At 37.5% G+C, this 24,248-nt stretch overlaps 1 protein-coding gene and 1 pseudogene across 5 annotated transcripts in view; one reads left to right on the top strand and one right to left on the bottom strand.

Annotated features, from left to right (window-relative positions):
- The first annotated feature begins 380 nt into the window (after positions 1-380).
- Positions 381-24,248, top strand: part of Itpr2 (inositol 1,4,5-trisphosphate receptor type 2) — a 484,436-nt gene continuing 460,568 nt past the window's right edge. For 3 of the 5 annotated variants that reach the window (XM_048787343.1, XM_015498247.2, XM_048787340.1), the window contains exon 1: positions 564-977. Coding sequence is in view for 2 of the 5 variants with exons in the window: in XM_015498247.2 (XP_015353733.1) it covers positions 886-977 (92 nt within the window). In the remaining 3 variants the exon portion in view is untranslated. Of the gene's footprint in view, positions 509-563; positions 978-24,248 lie in introns of those variants that run through there. The other 2 variants (XM_048787344.1, XM_048787341.1) reach the window with 2 other exon arrangements.
- Positions 10,008-10,107, bottom strand: LOC125611811 (annotated as a pseudogene).

Raw genomic sequence — 24,248 nt, 5'->3', positions numbered from 1 at the left:
CTCCCTTGATCAGCGAGTTACTCAATCCCATCCACCCCATCCACACCCCTACTCCACGTTTTCATGTTCAGGAGTCTCGCTGGTTCATTCCACTGAGCATGGGTCATGCATGCACCCTCCCCTTCACCAATTCGCACCATTGTAGTCCCTTTCAGGCTCATTCGCTTTCCCAGGCAGGGACTGTCGCGCCCCAGGTCCTTCCTCTCCAGTTAGAATAGGCAGCGTCCCCCCGGAGGCTCCGGCCCCCTGCAGCTCTTCCAGCACCGCCCAGTGCTCCTCCCCGCGCCCGCTGCTGCGTCCACCTCCTCGGCTTCCCCAGTGGCCCGGCCTCCTCAGAGTCGCCCCGCCCCTGTCCAGCTCCGCCCCCGGTCGCCGTTGCCTGATTGGATGCCCCCGCCTCCCCTGGGATCCTCTCCTCTGCGTGATCGGATGGGCACCAGCACCTGGTCCAAAAATTCCCCTGAAGGGACCGAGGGGCTCTGCAACCTCCAGCTCCCGCGGGGCTGCGGTGACGGTGACGGCTGCGGCGGGACGCCGATCGGGGAGGGGACTCGAAGAAGGGAGCGGAGGAGGGAGGAGGAGGAGCAAAGGTGTTGGAGAGAAAACTTCTGAAGGAACAGGAAACCTGCGGGGGAGGCGGCTGCTGCAGCTTCTCGGGGAGTCGGGGCTGCGCACGTCGCGGGGTGTCCACAGGGCGCCTTTGCTCCTGCCCGGCTCCTGCGGTGCGGAAGCAGGCTGAACCCCTATTCTCGGTCACTGGGACTGTGCCCTGCGCCGCTGCAGCGGTCCTGCGCTCCATTCTGCCTCTGCCGCTGCAGCTCCTTTGGAGAGAGCAGCGAGGGCGCAGGGAAGAGGAGGGAGGTTCACTTTGGAACATGAAGCAGCATGTCTGATAAAATGTCCAGCTTCCTCTACATAGGGGACATCGTGTCCCTGTACGCGGAGGGCTCTGTCAACGGCTTCATCAGCACCCTGGGGTAAGCAGGAGAGGCGGCTGGGCAGCGCTCGCGCTCTGTCCCCGCGGAACCCATCCCAGTCCCTCGCGCTGCGGCGCCCTCCGGTTCCCGCCCGAGGTGGCGGCGCCGGGCAGGGTCAGCGCCTGCTCTCACTCGCAGGAAGCTGCCGGAGAGGCAAGACTTTCTCAGCAACTTTGTAATCTCAAACTCAGACACATCAGAAAAGGAGGAAGTGATTCAAAAGTCCTGAGACAGGCCGGGCGAAGAAGTCTTCGCTGGCTTCTCCATAGGTTGTTTTGATTAAAATGTGGGTTTGTTTTCTCCTTTGGGAAAACAAAACACCTTCTCTTCCCATCGTTTCTCAGTACCGCTCTCATCCCCTTGTCTGTCAGTGCTGGGTTTGAAGAGCAGGCGATAGAAGTCCGTGGCCTTGGACGTGAAACTCGGGCGAGATGTGGTGAGCCAAAGTGTGGCTTTGTCCTACGGGAGGAGCTCACCGTCTCCTCTTCGCTGAAGTAATTTCCTTTTGTCCTTGCCAAACGAGGACTTGCCCCGCCTCGTGGGCAGCCTAGTGGCGGCTGCCCGGGTTCCAGAACTCAGCTCTGGTTCCCATAGGGAAGATCTCTTGAATCTCAGCCAAGTGCAAGATTGGAGTTGGTTAATAATTGGGGAAATATATGCGTATACATATACAAAACAATGTGCTGAATAGCTAAATAGGGCTTTTTTTTTTTTTTTGATTACCAGTATTTTCTCTCTGCCCTAATTTTGTATACCACTGACGAGTTTAATTGCACACTGTAATATATTTTGCTGCAGAGGTAGTTTTTTGTTACCTCATGGTCCCAGGCTCTTAGACTCCCCAGTCTTAGAGATTTGAGGCTGCAGAACTGGTGTTTCTATGTCACTGTTTTCAGCTGTTCGTTTTTGGGGGACATGACTTAACATGCAACGTCCCTGGACCATGACTGGGAGCTTGTTATAACGGAGCTCTGCCTACTCAGCAGTGGGATGTGGAAGTTACCAGTAGTCCCACAGTTCCTGTTATTTGTACATTTCCCCAAATAATTGAGAGAAGGAAGGTAGATTTAGTTTAATCTCTTTTCCATCCTTGTTATTTACTTGCACAACTGAAGCAGGGAAGAAAGAAATAAGAATTGCAAGTATGTATGCTGGGTTTGTAAATCACAAACTATTGGTTATTCCTGGGAGAATTCATAGTATGAGTGCAGTTTTGGGGACTCTGCCAATATTTTGTGGATGAACTCTGCTGCACTTCACCTTCTATGGACCCTCTAGCCAAGTGCAAGGCTGGAGTTAAACTGATGGGCTTCTAGGAGCGGGTTTGGGGTTTGAATCCCAACTCTTCCACTTGTAAACTTTTTGACCCTGGGCAAGTTACATAACCCACCTGTACCTCAGTCCCCTCAGTTGCAAAAATGGGAATAATAATGGTTTCTTTCCCATGGGTTTGTGGTGAGAAGAGTTCATATGTGTAAAGTGCTTAGTACAGTATAGTCATGTAATAAGCACTTATGTAAGTACTAGCTGTTGCAGTAATTATCACTACCTTGGTGACTATGAGCAATAGTTATATTTGTGGATAATACAATAAAAAAGTCTAGGAGTAGTGTATAAAACCTAGACAAAACCAAAAGGCCATATTTCTATAGTGCCTTGTACAGCAAAGGCATGCATGTGAGTAACTTATAAAACAAATACTAGAAGGGCTGTGGGTGGCAAATCATGGAGCTACAACTTCAACAGTTGTGAAGTCTGCCCTACTCATTTTAGAGATAAGGAAACTCTAAGAAAAATGAAGTGACTGACCCTAGAAATAGGAGATATCAGTGCAAAAAGTTGAAACTCAAACCTGTCTCCAGATTCCTAGCCAAGTATGCTTTTCTTTGGCTACATACACATAATACTTTTTAAGCCTTGAGAAAAATAAGCTTGAATGACTATGAATGTCACATATACATTTGTATAAATATTTATTATTTGTAGTCAGTGTTTCTTGATGGTGTTTCAAAAGTTGAGTTTCCTTAGATTGTATTTGTGTATTGTATTAACAGAATAGTATTTTTCTGTTAATGTACAGAGTCATGTTGAGAGTAATCTGACAAGGTTCACATGCTGCTAAGTTAAAGAAGAGTCTTTAGAAAAGCTGTGCCTTGTAGAATTTGATGCTTTGATTGGATATTCTTTTTTTGAGCGAGACTGCTCAGGGGTTCACATAATTATGTAGTACTCTGTAAGTCAGGAATAGGGTATGCCATTTCTCTGTCCTGATACTTGCTTCTGAACATCTTTTCAAAGGGCATTGTAGTGAATGAAAGTCATTGCTGATATGCTCTGATGCAGTTTCCTGGCCCTCATTGAATAGTGTCCAAAAAGTATTCAAGGGCAGCAGATAACTAGCTTAGGACTTAAATGAATTCTGGCTTAAGAGTATCCTTATGGAATAAGGATCAGGACAAACTATTCAAGTGCTGTGATATTTCACTTGACAAATAATGGCTTCAGTATATCTTTGATGATTAAAAATAGCACTTTCTGCTTTGAAAATGGAGCTCATTGAAAAACATGTTATTTCTTTTAAAATTGGAACTGACATAGAGTTAAACCTGCAATTATTGATTATCTTATTAACACACATTTCCAAACTTTGCTGTATATGAGATATATAATTAATGTTGCAGAAACTTCTGAGATGCTTTCAGAAAGCATCTGGTACCTTTAATAAGGCTTGTTTAATTTCTAAAGGGACCATGTGGTTCATGTTTATTCTTCATTGCTTTGATTTTTATTAACATGATGATCATTTTCAAAGTTAGGGATTCTGTGTTATAAAATAATTTTCTAAATTCAGAGATGAAAAGTTTCAACTGTTGAGAAATAATACCATTTAATTTTGTAATGGTTAATTAAAGTTATTAATTCAACCAGAAGTATCCACTGTCTTTGATACAGGACATGTACAAATAATGACCTGCAACAATATATTGAGAAACTTTGGTTTCATAGCCCTAGACCCAACTTGCAAAATAAAATATTTACAAATTGTAAGTAAGCTAACAAGTAGGGGATGCTACCCCAATATCTGCCTACATAATATTACATGTGGCATGGGTATATGCTTCCATGAGCTTTATAATTTCTAAAAATTGGATGACATTGTGGTTCCATGAGTCAAAGAAAGTCCTAAACATTAAAACCATGCAAGGTCATTAAAAAATTAACTGTAATGCCATTTATAAGAATCAGAAGAAAATAATTGTGTTTCAATTGATGAGTCTGATTTTTCAGGATAAAAGTGCTAGAGTTTAGATCTTAAATTCCCCTAAAGGCCCATGTGTTAAAGGTTCATTACACAATTGGGAGGTGGCAGAACCTTTAAGGGGCTGGGCATAGTGGGAGGAAGTTTGGTCTTTGGAGGCTTATCCTTAAAAGTGATATTGGGATATAGCCTTTTTCTCCTGTTCTCTTTGCTTCAGTTGCCATAAGGTGCCATATTCTCCCAGTTGCCATAAGGTGCCATATTCTCCCATCATGATGTACTATGCCATTACAGGCTGAAAGCAGTGAGGCCAATCAGTCCTGAAAGCCTCCAAAACTTTAAGCTAAAATAAACCTTTCTTTTTATACATTGGTTACATCAGGTATTTTATTGCAGTAACAGGAAGCTAACTAACACAAAAAGTGTTAGCAGAATTCTTAGGATGGTAGGGAAAGTGGAACCAGTGAGGTATGCCATTTCTTCATTGGCCATTCATAAGATGAGAGGTTGGGAAATAAAAAGTGTGTATATTTGTGTGCATGTGTGTGTATGTGTGTGTATGTATGTTTAAGTGATTGCTACTTTTGGCTTGAGGTTTCATCAAGTTAAGGTATTGAAGAACTGTCAGATAACTACCAATTGTAACACTGATATCAAAGTGTCATAATAGTCTCTTAGTTAGAGTGACAAAGGATTGAGGCCCTTATTTTTACTTCTTGCTTGATTTTGACCAATTCTATTAATTTTTCCCTTTTCTTTTTCCATGTTCAATAACAGATATCACGTGGGGAAAGGGGTGAGTCACCTAGTTAGTAATTCTGATTTAATTCCTTGGATAACAAGACTATGAAAATGCTTACATTTTATTGTTCCTAATTATAGTCCCTTGAATTTCTCTTCTATTGACCTTTAAATGTTTACAGATATGATTTATTTTCTCTTAATTATGTCATCCTTATTATAGTTGTAAAAATATTTTCTGTAATAGAATTGTTTGATTAGTAGGGAGTTGTAGATGAAGCATGGAATGGAACTTTTATTTTTGCATAATTTGCAAGTTATGTTTATTATCTTCCAAATAGGACCTTCTAAATAATAGCCAAATATTGTTTTCTGCTATAGGCACAGAAACTGAGCTTTGTTTTGGCTATGGCATCTGATAATGTGATAAAAATTATCTAAAAACTCATTGAATATTTGCATACATGTTCAGTGGGGAGGATACATGATGGAATCTTGAATACTGAGTTTTTTGGGGAAGTCTAAGGGTTAGAAGTGTGATGTTGTGGAACTTGAAACCAGCTAAAGTTCAAAGACAGCTTCTGAAGTGGTCAACATGAAATCTATTTTAAACTGAAAGCTGGACTGTTTCTGAAACCTAGAAATCATTCCATGAATAACACTGCAGGCCTTGGACCCTCACTAAAGTGAGAGCTCAGTCAGGTAAACAACTATCCCTGTTCAAGTGCCCCTAAATACTTGTCTTGACAGACTGGAATTCAGAGGCAACTGCTTGGCTTCATTCTAGGTTTAAAAGAAGTCTTTTATTTGTGCACAGGTAGCTCTTTTCATAATCACATTTTCCCTTTGGAACTGTTATTGTATAGATGGTATGAAGATAACCTAGAGACTATAGACAGATTACTATAGAACTAAACTTTCAAACTTTAATCCCAGTCAGAGTACATATCTTCATATATAAATGTAAAAGAAGTAACCATGGACTTTTATGATAAATTTATAATGTACTAAGTAAGTTTTACATTTTTTTTTTTTTTGTACCAGGGATTGAACCAAGAGGCACTCAACCATTGAGATACATCTCCAGCCCTTTTTATTTTATTTTATTTAAATTTTTTTTTTGTAGTTTTAGATGGACAGAATGCCTTTATTTTATTTGTTTATTTTTATGTGGTGCTGAGGATCGAACCCAGTGCCTCATACATGCTAGGCAAGTGCTCTGCCACTGAGCTACAGCCCCGGGCCCCCCTTTTTATTTTTATTTTAAATTTTGAGATAGGGTCTCACTAAGTTGCTTAGGGCCTTGCTAAATTGATGAGGGTGGCTTTGAACTTGTAATCCTCCTGCCTTAGCCTCTGGAGCTGTTGGGATTACAGCGTGCACGTGTTTGCCACTGTGGCCAGCAAGTTTTACTTTTTTAATATAAGAATTTGGTAATGGATCACTGTATCATAATCAGACATGTGAAGCTAATGGACATTCATTCATTCATTTATTCATTTATTTGATGGTTATAAGTATGCCTTTCAAATACATTAATGTCTTCTTTTAAAAAATGCTTTTTAGTTGTCAATGGGCCTTTATTTTATTTATTTATTTGCAGTGTTGAGAATTGAATGCAGTGCCTCATACATGGTAGGCAAACCCTTTACCACTGAGCCACCACCCCAGTCCCCATTGATGTCTTTTTTGTGTGTGGTTGGTTATCTTTCTACTTTCATACCAATTTAGATGGTAAATTCATTAATAGATAACTTTAGAAAACCACAATTTTAATAAAATATTCAAAGCAAGATACTGGGAAAATAGAATAGCATACTAGCAGTGGTTGATTCCCACATGGCTAGTGAATGCTGATTTCTTTAAAAAAAATATTTTTTTAGATATTGATGGACCTTTATTTTATTTATTTATTTATTTATTTATTTATTTATTTATTTATTTATTTATATGTGGTGCTTGAACCCAGTGCCTCACACATGCTAGGCAAGTGCTCTACCACTGAGCCACAACCCCAGCCCATGAATGGCTGATTTTTAATTCTCCTTTTTATATCTCCTTTATTTCCCAGATTTTGAATATATTTCTTTAATTAAACACCTATTGCTTTTATAGTCAGGAAAGTTAATTAAAATGAAAATGATGTTTTTAAGGATTCTTCAACTTCTTATTACTGTTAATCAATAATACATACATACATATATATATATATATCTTTATATCTATCTATATTTATAATTTTTTGGTGCTGGGGATTGAACCCATGGCCTCACACATGTTGGGCAAGTGCTCTACCTCTGAGCTACATCAATAATATTTATTTTAAAAAGTATAAATAAAGCATGTTACTGAAATAGTCATATGTTTACCATGAAAAATTTGTTCCTAGTTCACATTGGTATTAAAATGTATTATGAAAAATGTCTGTCCAGCCAGTAATACTGAGCAATTATGATGAGTAATTTATTTCATACAGTAAATATATAGTCTGTTTTACTTTAGAAGTCTGTTTACACACATAAAATATACATTTTTGCATGGTTGACTTGTTCTTTTAGTAACCTTGAACTCAGATTGAGGTTTTTATTGCCTTAGTCAACATCTATAGCATTAGTTTGTGAGGGGTTATTGGGTGTGTGTTCAAACTAAATTAACAAATTCTTTTACTGTCTGAAAAGGATGGATTAGCTTTCTCAAAATTCAAATCAATTGTTGGTTAACAATAGCTATTATATAGGTTATAACAACACACACCATAGATCTCCAACCTTGAATTAAGAATGAGTTATATATAGCTGGGTGCAGTGGCACATGCCTGTAATATGCAGTGGCACATGCAGTGGCACATGCCAGTGGCTCCAGAGGCTGAGGCCTGAGAATCTCATTCAAAGCCAGCCTCAGCAACTGTGAGGCTCTAAGCAACTCAGACCCTGTCTCTAAATTAAAAAAAAAAAAAAAAGAATAGGGCTGGGAATGTGGCTCAGTGGTTGAATGCCCCTGAGTTGAGAGAGAGAGAGAGATAAACTATTAGGCTATTTAGGAAAAAAACTTTAATCATAGAATTGACAGAGTGTCCACATGATGAAAGAAGTCCACGTGACTGTCCTGATGGTGTACTTTTTGCTGAAGCATGTTAAGATGATTTATTCTTTTGGTAAATGCTTAATGAGCTACACTATGGGCTAGGGATACACATGTAAAGAGATGACAGATATTAAGCTATAAAATATTATCTCAAAAATAAAATCTTCCTTTGACAATTTGTGGTACGACAGTGGGCCAGGATTTGTGGGAGAAATGAAGGCAGTTTTTATTTTTACTCTCAGTGCTGTGAGTGCTGCAAGACCAGGAACTAACAAGTACCAAGAAAATGTGGTCATTTAAATTCTTGTATGCTTAGCATCTGACAAAATTCCTAGTACATAGTAGGTGTTGAATAAATATTTGGGAAATCAGTGTAGCACTTTTGAATATTTAGTAACAGAAAAGAATGGTGTTGAATATCTGCACTGTGAGGTACTTCTTTATAAATAAATGCCAAAAATGTGGTCAGAAACAGTAGAATAGGAAGTCAGAAGAGTCCTTCTTCCTCTTCTGCTTTGGATAACCTGGGGGGGCTTCAAGAATGAGCTGGCACATGAGCTAAACTTTGCAGGATTATTAGGATGGATATTTGTTTTATCTATTCCCATAATTGATTATGTGTTCTTGGTAATTTTTCATCTAAAAAAATCAGTGAATTTTTCTGTCCATTTTAATAGGTCTGGAAAACTATAAGCAAACAGTTTGTTATTTTTGAGAGACACAAAAACAGAAGCAATAATCTGAGAATCTATTTTATGCTAATTTTAGCAAATGTGAGAGACTTAAACTTGATTCAGACCCTCTGAGATTATTAAGAAAGACTTCTTTCAATATATGCTGGATTTACTGAGTCCTGAGAGAATGAGGCCGGGGATATAAAGCTTGGTCAAGAAGAAACTTAGCGTTTGTTTGTGTGTGTGTGTGTGTATGTGTGTGTGTATGTGTGTGTAGAATTTAGAAAAGGTACTCAGCTTCTTTGTATATGATATTTTTATTCCCCTTTCCTTGCTGCTTCTTATCTCCAGTGTTTCATAGTTTTTCTTCATGAGTCATGAACTTAATTCAAGTTTTATAGATTCCTTGGAAGCTTTGGAAATAAGGACAGCTTTTCATTTAAAGTAGTTCTTAATTATTTTTTCCTTATAATGCATTTGACTGCGTGGATATGCATACACACACACACACACACACACACACACTGCACATACACACTCACATACGCTGTCCCACTTGGTTTGAAATTCTCTTCTTCTCTGTATGGAGTCTACCATACCCTCTTTCTCTTTCGATGTCTTAAAAAGTGACAAAGGCCATAGATAAGTTCCTATGAATACAGGGAAAGGTTAAGGAAGTGAACAAAGCATAATCTCAATTGGTATCTAAATTCTTAGAATTCAGACATACGTCATTGAGGTTCTATCTATTACTGAGATGTTTGAGTCACTATTAAAATATCATTATAAAGATCTCTTTGTACCAGTTATAAAATGCTAGACTTTATTATATATTGGTTATATCCAAGAGAATTCCTCAATGGATTTCTAGAGAAAACTTAGTTTTTTTTTTTAATAAGTAACAGAAATTTATTGGTTCATCATCTGGTGAGACTCTTCTTGCTGCATCATTGCCTGATGGAAGGCAAGAGGGCAAGAAAGGACAAAAGGGGGCCAAATTTAGCTGTTTATAACAGCCTATGAGGGTGAAGGCCTCATGGCCTAATCATGTCTCCAAGGTGCCACCTCTTTTTTTTTTTTTTAATTTGAGGTTTATAGTTATATGTAGTAAGTAGTTGGGCTCATCCTGACAAAATCATATACACATGGAATTTGATTTCAGTTCATGATCCCCCCATCCCTCCTCTCTTTCCTTCCTGCCCTCCCTCCCCTCTCCTACACTCCTTCCTCTACTCTACAAAACCTTGGTTTTTTTTTTCTTCCCTTTTAAAAAACAATATGGAATGCTTCACAAATTTGCATATCATTCTTGTTCAGGGACCATGCTAATCTCTGTATCCTTCCAATTTTAGTATATGTGCCACCAAAGCAAGTAGTAAAACTCAAGTTTTGAATGAAGTAAATCCTAGTTGTCTAGCTTCCTGAGACCTGTAGTGGTAATGGCTAATTATGAAACAATCACTAAGGACAGATCCTGATTTTCTCCACATATTGTCTCCTGTAGAAAAGAGGATTGTTCATATTTTGTAGGGAATTTAAATGGATCACCAATGCTAAATGTAAAGAGCCCAAATAAACTAACAAAACCCCCCTGAAAAATACAACTTGTTTAAAAGTTGTTTATTAACATTTCTAGTGATAAATCAAAGTATATTATTTGTAAAAATCTCAAGAGACTAAAGTACCTCCGACTCATGTTCAACTCATATTTAATTATTTGCACACTATATAGTGAATTGCCTTGGAAATCTTCAAAAACAATTCACAGTGTCCCTTGATATCCTAATTCTTACTATCTGATCTCAAAACCTTGAAAGATCTGGGAAGCAAGGGATATTTGTACATCTCTTTGCCCACCTGAATAAAGCTGAAGATTTAGATGACTTCATTATGTTGAAAGGAAGGTTCTTTGTTGGTAAGGAACACAGACCATCTCTGGCTACCTTTAAGAAAAGAAGGAGATTTATTGTGAGGATACTGGAGGAGCGCCAAGAAACTGACAAGTGGCCATTAAGGGAGGCCAAGATCCAGGGCTCCTGTGAGAGTCCCAACAGCAGGACCTTCTCTCTGGGTCCCACCACCCGCATGACCTTGACCCTGTAATTCCTATATTGGTGTCTCTCAAATTTCAGATTGTAGAGTGATAGCATTTGGCCCCACTTGGATTAGGATTAATCATTTATGTCATGAAAGTGAATCCCAGTGCTCTGATCTGGCTACCAGGAAAATCACTGAGCAGAGCTCTGATTTCTATCTGCTTCTGGGGCAGTATGGCATTGGGGAAAGGGGACAGAGGGCCTGGGCATATGCTGGTTGTCACTGCTTATAGACAGTTTAATACTGTAGTAAGCTGTAGTGCCTTTTTAAAATAAATTGTGAGAAAATATACATGACATACAATTTTCCATTTTAATTTTTGTTAAGTCTATAAATCCACAGCAATAATTATATTCACAGTGTTGAGTAACCATCACCACTGTTTCCAGAACTTTTTCATCATCTCAAATAGAAACTCCATATCCTTTAGACAATAAATCCTCATATTCCCCTACCTTTATCCCCTGGTAACTTTGGGTTTATTTTCTGTCTTTATAAATTTGCCTACTCTAGGTACCTCATGTAAGTGGAACCTTACAATAGCTCTCCTTTTGTGTAACACAGTGTTACTTATTGAATGAATACTTGTTGCTTTAGGATTTACATATGAGAGAAAAATGAGAGAGTGAAAATGTAGATATGTACAAATTATAAAATAATTTGAAAAAATAAAACATTGTCGTTCAATTTCTTTTAGTTCTAACATACTGTATTCCCCTATAATGGTGTTTGAAAATATAAGTACTTTGAAAAATAATTTTGAGATAAATGATACCAAACATAATCAGAGTTTTTTTTCCCATTTCTATAACATTCAAACTAAATCTAGTTTAAGAATATCAAGCAACATAAAGACAGTGACTCACAAAAATTGAATACACAAATCGCCAAACACAGTTACACTAGGGATCCAAAGTAAGTTAATGATTTAAAGACTGGTCACTTTTGTTTTGAGAGTGTTCAAGGTCATTGCTAATATCAGGGACATAACTACTTAAACATTTGCATTGCAAGTAGATTTTTGGCTTCAACCATGTTTTCAGAGAAGGTAATTTCAGTTCTGGTTCTTTATAGTTGGTGGGGAAAGCAAAGAAAAAAAATTTGTTATATTCAGGATTCTAAACTTGTGGGTGGCTAGGAATGAGAAATATTAAATGATACTTAAATCAAGATTCACTGTCAGTGAAAGTGTAAGTTGTTAAAACTTTACTAAATCAGTGCATTTCTAGTATTAATAAATGAGAAAGGGACTTTTATTTACTTTTCTTTATTTCTTTACCCGACAGGTCATGTTTTCAGAGCCTTCCTTCCTGGTTAGTACAAATGAAGTCATTGTTATCTGTTAGGGGATAAACTAAGTGCTTATTTCCAAAGTCTCAGCTGCTAAGGAATCTCTCAGAAGTATAAAAATACTTTGTTAATAATTAGAGAATCTGAATCAATAATTATTTTGGTAAATTGTCATGAAGAAATTTTGACAGGCGGTAATTTCTTTGGCAATGGATATCTATAAAGTTAGTCTATAAGCATTTTCTAAAGAATACACCCATGTTCATAATGCATGTTTTTTTCAAAAATGAAAGTTACAATTTGTCTAATAAATTATAAAGAATTAATGTCAACTATATCATTTAGTTTGAAACATTTAATTTTAAAAAGACATGTTAATGTCAATTTCTGTTTCAGAGACTGCTAGTTAGTTATTCCATGAAATCCATTTTCCCCTTCTTTCATACTAAGAGAAGTAGATGGGTTTATGGGTCCCAAAATAAAGACCATATTTCCTAGTCTCCTTCATAATTAGGTGAGGCCATATACTACACGTGGAAGAAAAACCATTAATGGAGGTGTTTAGTCCCCCTCCCATGGGCATGGGAATAAGGCATCTTGGACCATGAAGGTGAGGCTAATGCACTAGAAATAACAAAGCCCCAAGAAATGTACCCAACAGTGGCTCTACTATACTCTAACAAAATATGAAACTAGATGGGTAAAAGATGATGTATTCCCTATTAGGCAATGTGAAGCCATTGAAGGGTTTTTAAACAGCACAATCACATGATCTGGTTTTGCTTTAGAAAGATCAGAGAATGGGAGGACAAACAGAAGCCTGCAAGTGACAGGCAGCCGAGGAATCAGGATGATACATGATGACAGCATGAACCAAGCAGTTGTGTAGGGATGAGAGTAGCTTGTCGTCATAATCACTGAAGGGACGGTGTCCATTTAGTTCTTCACTTTGGACCTAAAAAAGATTTATGAATGAAAATATTCACCATTGCTATTGAGGCATAATTACTTGAAAAAACTAAAGGTACAGATTTGAAAGAAATTTTCATTTGTTCATATCTGGATAAAATGTAATTCATTTCTGGTTTTCCAAGTCTCTGAGCTGTGTGTGAGCTGCATCTTGTACTATGCGCCCTTCCTCTAGCTCTCTGCCTTCTTTTTTAGTTGCATGAATTTTATGAGCTTCCTATTGCCACAAGACCTTTACATGTGCTCCCCCTCTGGTCAGTTTCCCTTCTTACCTGCAAGCCTTTCACCTATTCCTCATTCAGATTTCAGCTCTGTGACTCTTGTGGTGAACTGTCACTGATCTCTCAGACTGTGAGAGATCCTCTATGCTATACAGCACCATATTCTTTTCCTTTATAAAATTGATCACAGTTGTGGTTTTAATTTTGCTTCTATTTCTATGAGTATCTAATTATATTTACTTCTTCCATTAGACTTTAAACTCCCTAAGGGCAGAGACTTCACATTATTTTGTTAATATTATGTTCCCTGTGATTTTCATAGTATCTGTCACACAATAGGTACTCCAGAAATATATTGAATGAATAGTTAGCATATGCTGTAGAGTATGGGCTTTTGGCTCAGATGAATCTGATTTCAAATTATTGCTCCACTTTTTCTCATAGTGTGACCTTCAGAAGTTATTTAATATTAAATATCTCAGCTTTCTTATATGCAAGGTAGGATTATTGCCCAGTTTGTAGTACTGCCATGAAACTAATGGAAATTAATATATGTCAAATATTTGGTCACCATCAGGTCTGAGGCATTAGGCATCTAAGTGCCAACTATGTGGAAGCTATCATTGTTATTATTTATATTATTATATCTAGAAAATTAGCATGGATGTCTTTTTGGAAACTTAGCTGAGTTCCTATTGCATGGTTGTTAAAAGTGCTGCTGTATTATGTTTATAAAATTTTGTAGTATACCAGTTTTTAAGCTGGTGTTTGTCTAGTAGGCTCTCTGGAGCCATGCTGCCTTATCTATTATTTATTTTGTTTTTTTTTTCTTTCTTTAATAATATATGTTATTAAATTGTGAATACTTATGTTTTTCTTTTGTTTCTGGTTTGATGCATGTAATTCATTTGATGTACTAAAAACACTTGGAGTGTATCAGATTAGTAATAGTCTTAGAATTGCTTGATATATATTATTTTCTTTGACTAGAATTTTCATGTTTTGTTAAATTTTAAAGCTTACATGCTCTTTTAGTTGCTAAAATTTCTTCTCTACTAGAACATAGTAATGAAGCAATTTTTTGTCTTACTTATTGACATAAAACATGTATTTGTTTTGGAGCCAATAGGATATAGTTTTTAATATATGTTTCCAATGAACAGCTGGTGCTACTCTCTCTTGGCAAGAATTCTGATTGAACTTCTGTGACTGTCAGATGTAGATTAGCAAAAACAATTTATCTGATTTGGATAGTTAATCAGTTTACAAATAAACAAATTTGTGGGAGAAAATCTTGTCAAATTTTAAATAGCAACTAATCAAATTATAACATTTCTCTTGGGAATACTCACAGTTTTTAGACAAAATCATGGGGATTGAAAAGGAATAAAAAGTACATCTTTATTCCTTCTTAATGAATAAAAATTATTCAGGCCTTTGCCTTCTTTTAATTATGCATTAAAAGAAGATTTTTTCTGTTTATTGTAAATGTAATATACTCATGTTCACAAAGTATAGAAGAACCTTTAAAACATTAAAGCTTTAAAAAAATACTTTGAAAGAGAAACTACTTTGTAACCCCTCCCTTGAAAATTTCTCTATGAGAAAGTTATTTCCTGTTAGCCATCATAAATTCCTTATGGTGATGTTTAAGCCAGTTGGCTCTTTCTAGGTTTACCAGAGTAATTGGTGATGGGAAAGAGTTCAACAAGTGCCACACTCCTGGATGTGACCAAGAATGAGTGTTATGTGAAGACACTAGTTTTTTTTTTTAGGATATTTTTTGGTTGCAAGAATCAGAAAACTCAATTTAAGATATTTCTAGCAAAACAAGAGGATATTGTGATAGGTAACTGGGAAATCTTGGCATCACAGTTTGCAGGACTTGCTCTCCATCTCCCCGGATTCTGCTGTACTATCAGTATTAGTCACATCCTGGGCAGGTGTTGTCCCAAAGGAGGCTAATTGGCGCTAGTAGCTTCTGCCTTACCCCCGTTCTCTTACACTCAGAGCTGAAAAAAGGAGTGCCCCATTTCCTTAAACTCTAGAGAAAGTACAGTACTACAGTTATCTCTGTTGCAGTGGCTTAGGTAATGGTCACATCTTTCAGCCAACACCGCGGCTGGGGGAGGAGCGGAGCCTGTTTCAGAGGTGACGTCATCATGCACTGTGTAGGAGGAGACCCCTCCCGGTTCTTTGGTCTGGGCTCTGCTGTCAGTAGGCGGGTGGTGGGTGCTGGACAGGCAGAGATGCCACGTGTCCACTGTGGCCAAATAGGATCACCCCTTAACCTTCACGAATCCTCATTTCCTAGGTCCGTACAAATACGATTTAAAACTGGAAGCCTTTAATTATTTGGGTACTTATATCAGACTAGTCTCATTTCCAGGCTACTGTTTTTCTGGGCTTTCAGAACTGTTTCTGCTTCTTTCTGATAAAAATTTATATGCCCTCGCAAAGCTTCAGTAGCCTGGAGTGGCCTAAACATTACTTTGGCATCTGTTAGTGTAGAAGAGGATTCTGAGGAAATCAAGGGTGGGAGTACTGGTAAGGGGTCAAAAAGAAAAGGCAGCAGTTTGTTGTTGCTAAATTATATCTCAATAATGTTGATGCAAAATTTAAAAAGGAGCATAAGACAAACTTTAAAAAGAAGCACATTATTCATGAGCATAGAACTTTGATTAATAGTTCTCATTCATGAAAGCATATGTATTTGAATCTGTCTTTCTTACAGTAAGTTTAATTTTTTTTTTTTTTTGGTATGGGGGATTGAACTCAGGGATGCTCAACGACTGAGCCACATCCCCAGCCTTATTTATTTACTTATTTTTAAAATATTTTTTTTTAGTTGTAGATGGACACAATACCTTTTTTAAAAAAAAATTAATTAATTAATTTTTATGTGGTGTTGAGGATCGAACCCAGGGTCTCACATGTGCTAGGTGAGCGCTCTACCACTGAGCTACCACCCCAGCCTTATTTTATTTTTAACATTTATTTTTTTAGTTGTAGGTGGACAAAATACCTTTATTTTATTTTTATGTGGTGCTGAGGATCGAACCCAGTGCCTCATGCATGCTTGGCAAGTGCTCTGCCACTGAGCCGCAACCTCGGCCCCCCAAACTTATTTTGTCTTTTATTTAGAGACAGGTTCTCACTGAATTGCATAGCACCCCACTTTTTGCTCAGGCTGCCTTTGAACTTGGGATCCTTCTGCCTCAGCCTCCAGAGGCCTGGCGTGTACCAGTGCAACTGGTTAATTTCTTGCTTTTTTTAAGAAAACTTTTGCTTAGATATAAACAGTTTACCTACTTTATGGCATAATAGTGGCACTTATATGCACATAGTGAACATAAGTTAATTATTTTAATGAAGAGGACACAATGTGGAGTGTAATATAATCGGGGTTTAAAATTTTCTAAACTTAAAATTTGAATTTTAAAATCAAAAGATCAATTTCGATCTCAAAAATTAGAAAATTGTGTTGTTAAACTGCTTTAAATATTTAAAAATTTAAATGTTCTCCATGTTAAAAACCTAATTTATATTGTGCTCAAACTAAATATAATTTTAATTTCTAATTACTATAAAATATGTAATATTTGAAATGTGATCTTTGTGTAATCTTTTAGAATAATTAAATTTTCCTAACTCTTAAAGTCAGTATCTAGGGCTGGGGTTGTAGCTCAGTGGTAGAGCACTTGCCTGGCATGTGTGAGGTACTGGGTTTGATCTTTAGCACCACATAAAAATAAATAAATAAAATAAAGGTATTGTGTCTAATATATATATATATAGTCAGTATCTTCCAGTGGCTTGGGAGTCTGAGGCAGGAGGATTGCAAGTTCAAAGTCAGCCTCAGCAACTTAGCAAGACCCTAAGCAACTCAGTGAGACCCTGTCTCAAAATAAAAAATAAAAGGGGCTGGGGATGTGGTTCAGTGGATAAGTGCCCTGAGTTCAATCCCCAGTACCAAAAAATAAATAAACAAACAAGTAAATAAAAAGTATCTTCAACTTTTTTTTCTTCTTTCTTACATACTTAAAATTTGGATCCATGTTGAAGTATTGAAAACATTGATAGATTATTTATTTATTTATTTTTTAGAGAGAGAGAGAGAGAGAGAGAGAGAGAGAATTTTTTAATATTTATTTTTTAGTTTTCGGCGGACACAACATCTTTTTTTGTATGTGGTGCTGAGGATGGAACCCGGGCCGCACACATGCCAGGCAAGTGCGCTACCGCTTGAGCCACATCCCCAACCCATTGATAGATTATTGACATGACTGTATAAATCATATTTAATTTCAAGGTTGAAGTTAAATCCTTGAATAAATAAATGTTTGATAATGAGTCTTTAAAAGCAGTGTGGATTGCAGAAAGAACTACTCAGGTGCATAGGAATGAATTTGTTATGCCCTGAAGAGGTTTTGACAACTTGGAAAATCATTTAACTTTGAATCAAGATCCCCATCTTTAAACCGGAGATACTGAGCCTAGTGTCCGGGTACACACCTGTAATCCCGGTTACTCCAAAGTCTGAGGCAGGAGGATTCTAAATTCTAGGCTAGCCTGTGCAATTTAGTGAGACCCTGTATCAAAATAAAAGTAGACCCGTATATCCTGCCGAGCGCCTGTAATCCCAGTGATTTTGGGAGGCTGAGGCAGGAGGATCCTTAGTTCAAAGCCAGCCTCAGCAACGGGGAGACACTAAGAAACTCAGTGAGACCCTGCCTCTAAAAAAAAAAAAATAAAATAACTAAATAAATAAACAAACAAATAAATAAATAAAAATACAAAATAGGGCTGGAGATGTGGCTCTAGTGGTCAAGTGCCTCTGAGTTTAATCCCTGATACCCACTCCCTAGCTGCAAAAAAAAAAAAAAAAAAATAAAAAAAGAAATACAAAAAATAGAAAAAAAGGATTGGGGATATATTTCAGTGGTAAAGTACCCTGGATTCAATCCCCAGTCCAAAAATAATTTTTTTTTTTCTTTTAGGAGTACTGATAATATCTGTGTGTGGTCCTTTGGGGGTAAGAAGTGACATTAAACCTGTTTGAATATTTGGAAAGATATACTGATTCATGGTAGACATTTAAAAAATTAGTATTAGATGCTTTTAAAGTGATTAAGTCATAGGGAGATCACCTACTCCTTTTTAATAGCAAGGGTTGAATCAAATTACGTATTTTAATATCAATGGCTTATTTTTTTCAGATTTTTATAATTCAAAAAGAATGAAAGTATCTCCTCTGCAGTACGATTCTATTTTATGTTTATTGATAAAAGAACATATTTGGAAAACAAATATTGTTTTAGTTATATCAAAAGTTAAAAATCTTGTTTTTGGCGTTTTAAAACTATACTCTAATTATCATCTGACTACAACTTCACAGATAAATCATGATACCTGGAGTGTCATTAAGGTATCCTCTCCTTATTAGCTGTTTTTTTTTTTTTTTCATTTTTATGTGGTGCTGAGGATCAAACCCAGGGCCTCGCATGTGCTAGGCAAGAACTCTACCACTGAGCCACAACCCCAGCCCCTGTTTTTTTTAAAAATATTATTCTAGTTGTCGATGGACCTTTATTTTGTTTATTTATTTTTATGTGGTGCTGAGGATGGAACCCAGTGCCTCACACATGCTAAGCAAGCACTCTACCACTGAGCTACAATCCCAATCCCTCCTCCACTTTTTTAGTTCAAAGTATAAGAGAGGAAGATAGCTTCAAATTTTGTCGACTGTTAAAAACAAACAAACAAATAAAATTCAAAATGTGGTCCAGCTGTTTCTTTGAACTCTAGCATTCAGGAAAGATTAAAGGGTGAAAGATTAAGCAGAGTAATGTGTCTAAATCTAGATATCCATAAATTCAAGGAAATATGACATTAAGTGAAAATAAAGCATTTCCTATCACATCTTCTCTGTTCCTGTTTTTAAATTCCAAGTCCTTTTAAGAAAACTTCTGCTACTAGGGAGTCTTTAGGCAATGTTTGGAATGCTCCTGCAGGGAGCCTGGCCTGGTGATAGCCCTTTACTGCCAAGTGGTTGGGATTCAGATTTCAGACCCGCAGGGAAGAGGCTTTTGATGGGTGTGTGAAAGGAAGGGAGACTGAATGTCCCAGTGGTGCTTGCTGAGCAGAAGAGAAAGGGGTGGCTGTAGGGAAAATGGCAAGTCCCTAAGCTATGGCTTTTTTATACTTAGAATTCACTGGTTTAGAACACCGAATAAAGCAGGTAACTAAAGAGACGTCGTTTCACTAACTTAATATTGGGAAATATGACATTATGAAAAAACAACTATAAGAACTTTGAGCAACCACTAAGAGTAGAGATTATCCTTAAAATCACTTTGAGAGAAAACTAAAAAAGGTGTGGTTCTCTTGGTAAGTAGTAGATCTTAATCCAGAGTAAACTTTTGAATCATGTGCTTTTTGCAGAACTTTCTCAGACAGGACAAAAGCAAAAGCAAAATGAAATGGTGAAGGTTTCTTATTCTTTATGATTAAGGATAATTTCTATGCCTCCTGGCAGGAGATGTCTTCATCTTACATGGATGTGGCCTTTCAGTGACAAAGCCCTTAGTGTACAACCCAAAAGCATCACAGAGTTGAAGAATTGTCTGTGTCTTAATGGATTTATTTTTCCATGTAATTTATAACTATGAGTGGCATTATGCCTGAATATGTAAAGATAAACAAAATTAAAAAAAAAAAGCTGAAATCTGGGTTGGTTTAGGGGAATAGAATGAGTATATTACTAAATCTATATTTGTTTCTTATAGTGTGTTTAAGGAGGTAAGGTAATGGTGGAGGTTTGTCACTTTCGTGACTAGAAGTTTGGTTGGTAAAACATCACACTAGTAAGGCTATCAAACCCTAAAAGCAATTGCTTAAAAAGGCAGTTTAAAAATATTTTGGGTATATTTAACTAAAAACTACTTAAAGCTTGGCATTATGAAACAGAATGAGAAGACAGATATAGACAGAGAAATGAGCCCCTGTGCTACAGAAAGACCGTGGCGGGGGCCCAGTCATGGAGTAGTGGCCCTGGCTTTTTCTCTCACCTCTCTAGAAGGCAAGACAGTCACACCATTTTGGGAGGAATTGGTAAAATCTTACCAAAATGTCAAATGAGATTGTCTTTTCTAGTGACATTTCTTGTCGAAAAGTCTTAAATATCATTCCATGAAAAGGCAGGAGGTTGAGAAACAAGTTGGTTTACATCGTAAAGGATTCTAAATTTGGTACCCTAGATGCTGGAGCAGCCAGAATGAAAACCACTAAATCACATTCTTAGAGAAAGTTAAGGTGAGATAATAATGATAACAATTGCTGCTGTTTAGACATCTCTGGAAGAGCTTTTAGAAGAAGGGAAAGCCATGACCCTAATTCCTATTTTTCTTTTAATCCAGAAAGGAATATGTTTAGAAGAAATTTATTTTACAGATGAAAAAAATTCTTTCCTTTGGGGTCCAACTTGATTGCTCTTTAGTTGTATTAAATTGTAGCACGCAGGTTTTTAAATTCAAATTGTTAAGGGAAAAGAACGGAATATGTAAAACTGACTGTGGATGACAGCAATGTTTGTAAACTGGGCCTTTAGAACTTCGCGGTAGAGGTCCCTCTTTGGTAGAAATATCTGCAGTTCCTTTGCTTCCATCAGGGCTTTCAACTTTATCGAGTGATATGTTGGCCACAAAAGCATTTGAGGGAGTTGAGACTGTGTGATCTAGAGGAGGGTTCGGTTTTATCCTCTTCTTCAGGCACAATCCTTAATTAAAGAGCTAATATTTAAGACACCTTCCAGCATCTTATGGGTTAAGGCAACCCCTTATTAGCTCTTAGTTTTGTTTTCATAGGAAAAGATATGATTAATGGAGTTAACCTCATTGTCTGCTATACAAGAGAATGGTGTTTCTGCACAACACCAGCTTTGTGCTGAGGTGAAGATTAAATTTCTGTAAGAATTTGAAGACCTCATGATCCCAAGGTCTACTTATTGTTAGAGTTTGGATCTGGGATTTCCCCAAAGGTGTATGTCTTGAAGGCTGTGTCCCCAGCTGGAGGCACTCTTAAGGGGGTGGTGGAACTTCGGGAAATGGGAACTAGCTGAAGGGGATAGGTCCCTGAGGCATGTCCTTAAAGGAATACCTTGATCCTGGCCCCTCACTCTGCTGCTTCCTGGTTGCTGCCATGAGATAAACACGCTCTTTCTTCACGTCCTCCAGCCAGTATGATATTCTGCCTTACCTCAGGCACAAAACAATGGAGGCAGCCATCTTTGAATTGAAAACTCTGAAACCATGAGCCAGAATAAATCTTTACTTCTTTTAAATCTCTCCCCACCTCAGGTATTTTGTCACAGCAATGCAAAGCTGGCTATCACACTTATGCTGTAAGGGTTTTTTTGGATTTTTTCTTGGGTCATATGTGTCTTTGAAACAAAATTTATATTGCAACTTGCCATAGATATGCATAGACACATATTTAGGGTATTAAACATATTTAGGGTCCTTGAACCTCCTTGAAGTCCACCCCTTGGGTCCAAGCTTGGGAATACTTGGGCTAACATGTAATAGTGGCTATTGCTGCCAAATTTAAGCTCTAAATTTGGTCTGTTGTGTCAGTGCTATGGCCACAGAGCCTAGGACAATGTCTGGTTCAGAATCAACACACAAAAAATACTTGTTGAATGAATGAGTCAGTGACAAAATGTACATATTTTATTTTTTTGGTATGAGGCTAGAATGGTTTTGGTTATACTTTGTCAGTTCTTTACTAGCTATGTGGCCTTCATGGCTACATTTACTCCTGCTGCAAGGGGCAGAAACCCAACCAGAGCATGCAGAGTGGAGGGTTGTTGTTTTCATTATTGGGAAGTCCAGGAAGAGATTTTGGCTTCAGCTGCAACTGGAACCAAGGGTTGAGTTGATGTGTTAGTCAGCTTTTCATGGCTGTGTCCAAAACACCTGACAAGAAGAACTTAGAGAAGGAAAGGTTTATTTTGGCTGACGACGGTTTAAGAGGTTTCAGTCCATCGTTGGCTGACTCCATTGCTGTGGGCCTGAGGTGAAGCAGACCCTCATGGCAGAGGACAGCTGCGCATTGACATAGCAGCCAGGAAGCAGAGACAGTAAAGCTCCAGGGACAAAATATAACCCTCACCAAAAATATGCCTTCAGTAACCTACTTCCTCTAGCTATACCCCACCTGCCTAAAGTTATCATCCAGGACAGTAGTCCTTTCAAATTACTATTCCTAGAAATGGATTAATCCACTGCTTAGGTTAGAACTCTCTTAACCTAAGCATGAGCTTTCAGGAGACACCTCATATTGAAACCAAAACAGTTGGTGACACCAGGATTTTATCTGGCTTTCTTCATTTTTTCCTTCTTATAAGCTGTGTTCTCTGGCAGACTTTTTTTCCATCCGCCGTGTGGAAAATGGTTTGCAGGCCTACACTTTCCCCTATAATGCATGACCTCAAAAACAGATAGATTCTATGTTCCCCTTCCCTCCCTTTTCTTTCATTGTTCATGTTTGTTTTGTGTCATCTACTGTTATGGTTTCAATATGAGGTGTCCCCTGAAAGCTTATGATCTAGGTTAGGAGAGTTCTAACCTAAGCAGTGGATAATCCATTTGTTGGAATAATAATTTGAAAGGACTAGTGTTCTGGATGATAACTTCAGGCAGATGGGGTTTCGCTAGAGGAAGTAGGTTACTTTCGGTTAGGTGCTCTCCTCTGGACCAAGAACTTTCTGGGGTGGTAGAAGAGAAATGAGTTAGCCTTGGTCTCATACTCTCCCTTGGGTATTGGAGGGGTTCTGCTAGTTCTTAACTATGCCATTTTAAAAGTTGTAAGCGGAAAGGGGTATTTCTCAAAGGGTAAGGAGCAGACTAAAAAGTAACAGATGTCTATGGCACCATTGGTAAATAATTAGTTTGATTGATAATGTGGTCTTAGAATGTTAGTGGGTCCATTGAATATCCCTTACTGATATACCAACTGGTTTTGTGGAATCACCGAAGGTGCATGCATCCTCAAAGGAAAGACTTCTATATTTTTTGCAGAATTTTTAAGAATTAGGGGAATAATTGCCACCACTTGTAAAAGAGAAAAAGAATGAGGAGAGCATTATAGGAATTTTGTGATGTCTAGTATAAATCACAGAGAGAGCTGCTGTCTTCTGATGACAGAGACAGTGATTTAGATTTACTATATGTGACATCGTGTTTTAGCATTAGCTTCTTATCTGCCCTGTGGTGCCTCTAGCAGAACATTGGCATGGACTGAATACATTGTGCTTGCCAGGTACATAAATGTAACCAGTGAAGATTGATATTAGGTGGAGAAAATACTTTAAAATGGATGGGCATTCTTGAAAAGATGTTTGTGTGCTTTATCACATAGAAAACAGTCAGTATCAATGATCAGTATTCCAAATTATTGCAATTTCAATTATTCTTTCTTTGATCATATGTAACATTAAACATTGGTTTGTTAATAGTACATACATATTTTTTCTTTAAATAGAAGGTGAATATTTTCTTTCTATAATTATTTCTTTCTATAATTATCATGCAAGTTTGAGAAAAATACTCTTAGGAAGACTGAAATACATTTAAATATTTAAGATGCTTTTTGAAAAATTGTTTACAAAGATTAATTAACATAATATTTAAAGCATAATTATCTTAATTTTCTGTTTGGCTCATCATGAACCCAGGTTGAACAGGGACTGTAAGCTTCTTGATGTAGTGCTAACTTTTGAATCCTAGGTTTTTAACAGGTCAGGGGCCTCATCCTGAGCTCTGTGTGTCTGTCAACCAAATGTGAACTTTTTGAAATTGTTTTCACACCCTAGTTCTTTTTGTTTGATCCTTTAAGTCTAGGTTAAGTGATTCAGTCAGAAAGCAGTATGGTACCT

This window comes from Marmota marmota, unplaced genomic scaffold (assembly GCF_001458135.2).
Source record: "Marmota marmota marmota unplaced genomic scaffold, marMar, whole genome shotgun sequence".
NCBI lineage: Eukaryota > Metazoa > Chordata > Mammalia > Rodentia > Sciuridae > Marmota > Marmota marmota.
This window is presented reverse-complemented; position numbering and strand designations above follow the sequence as displayed.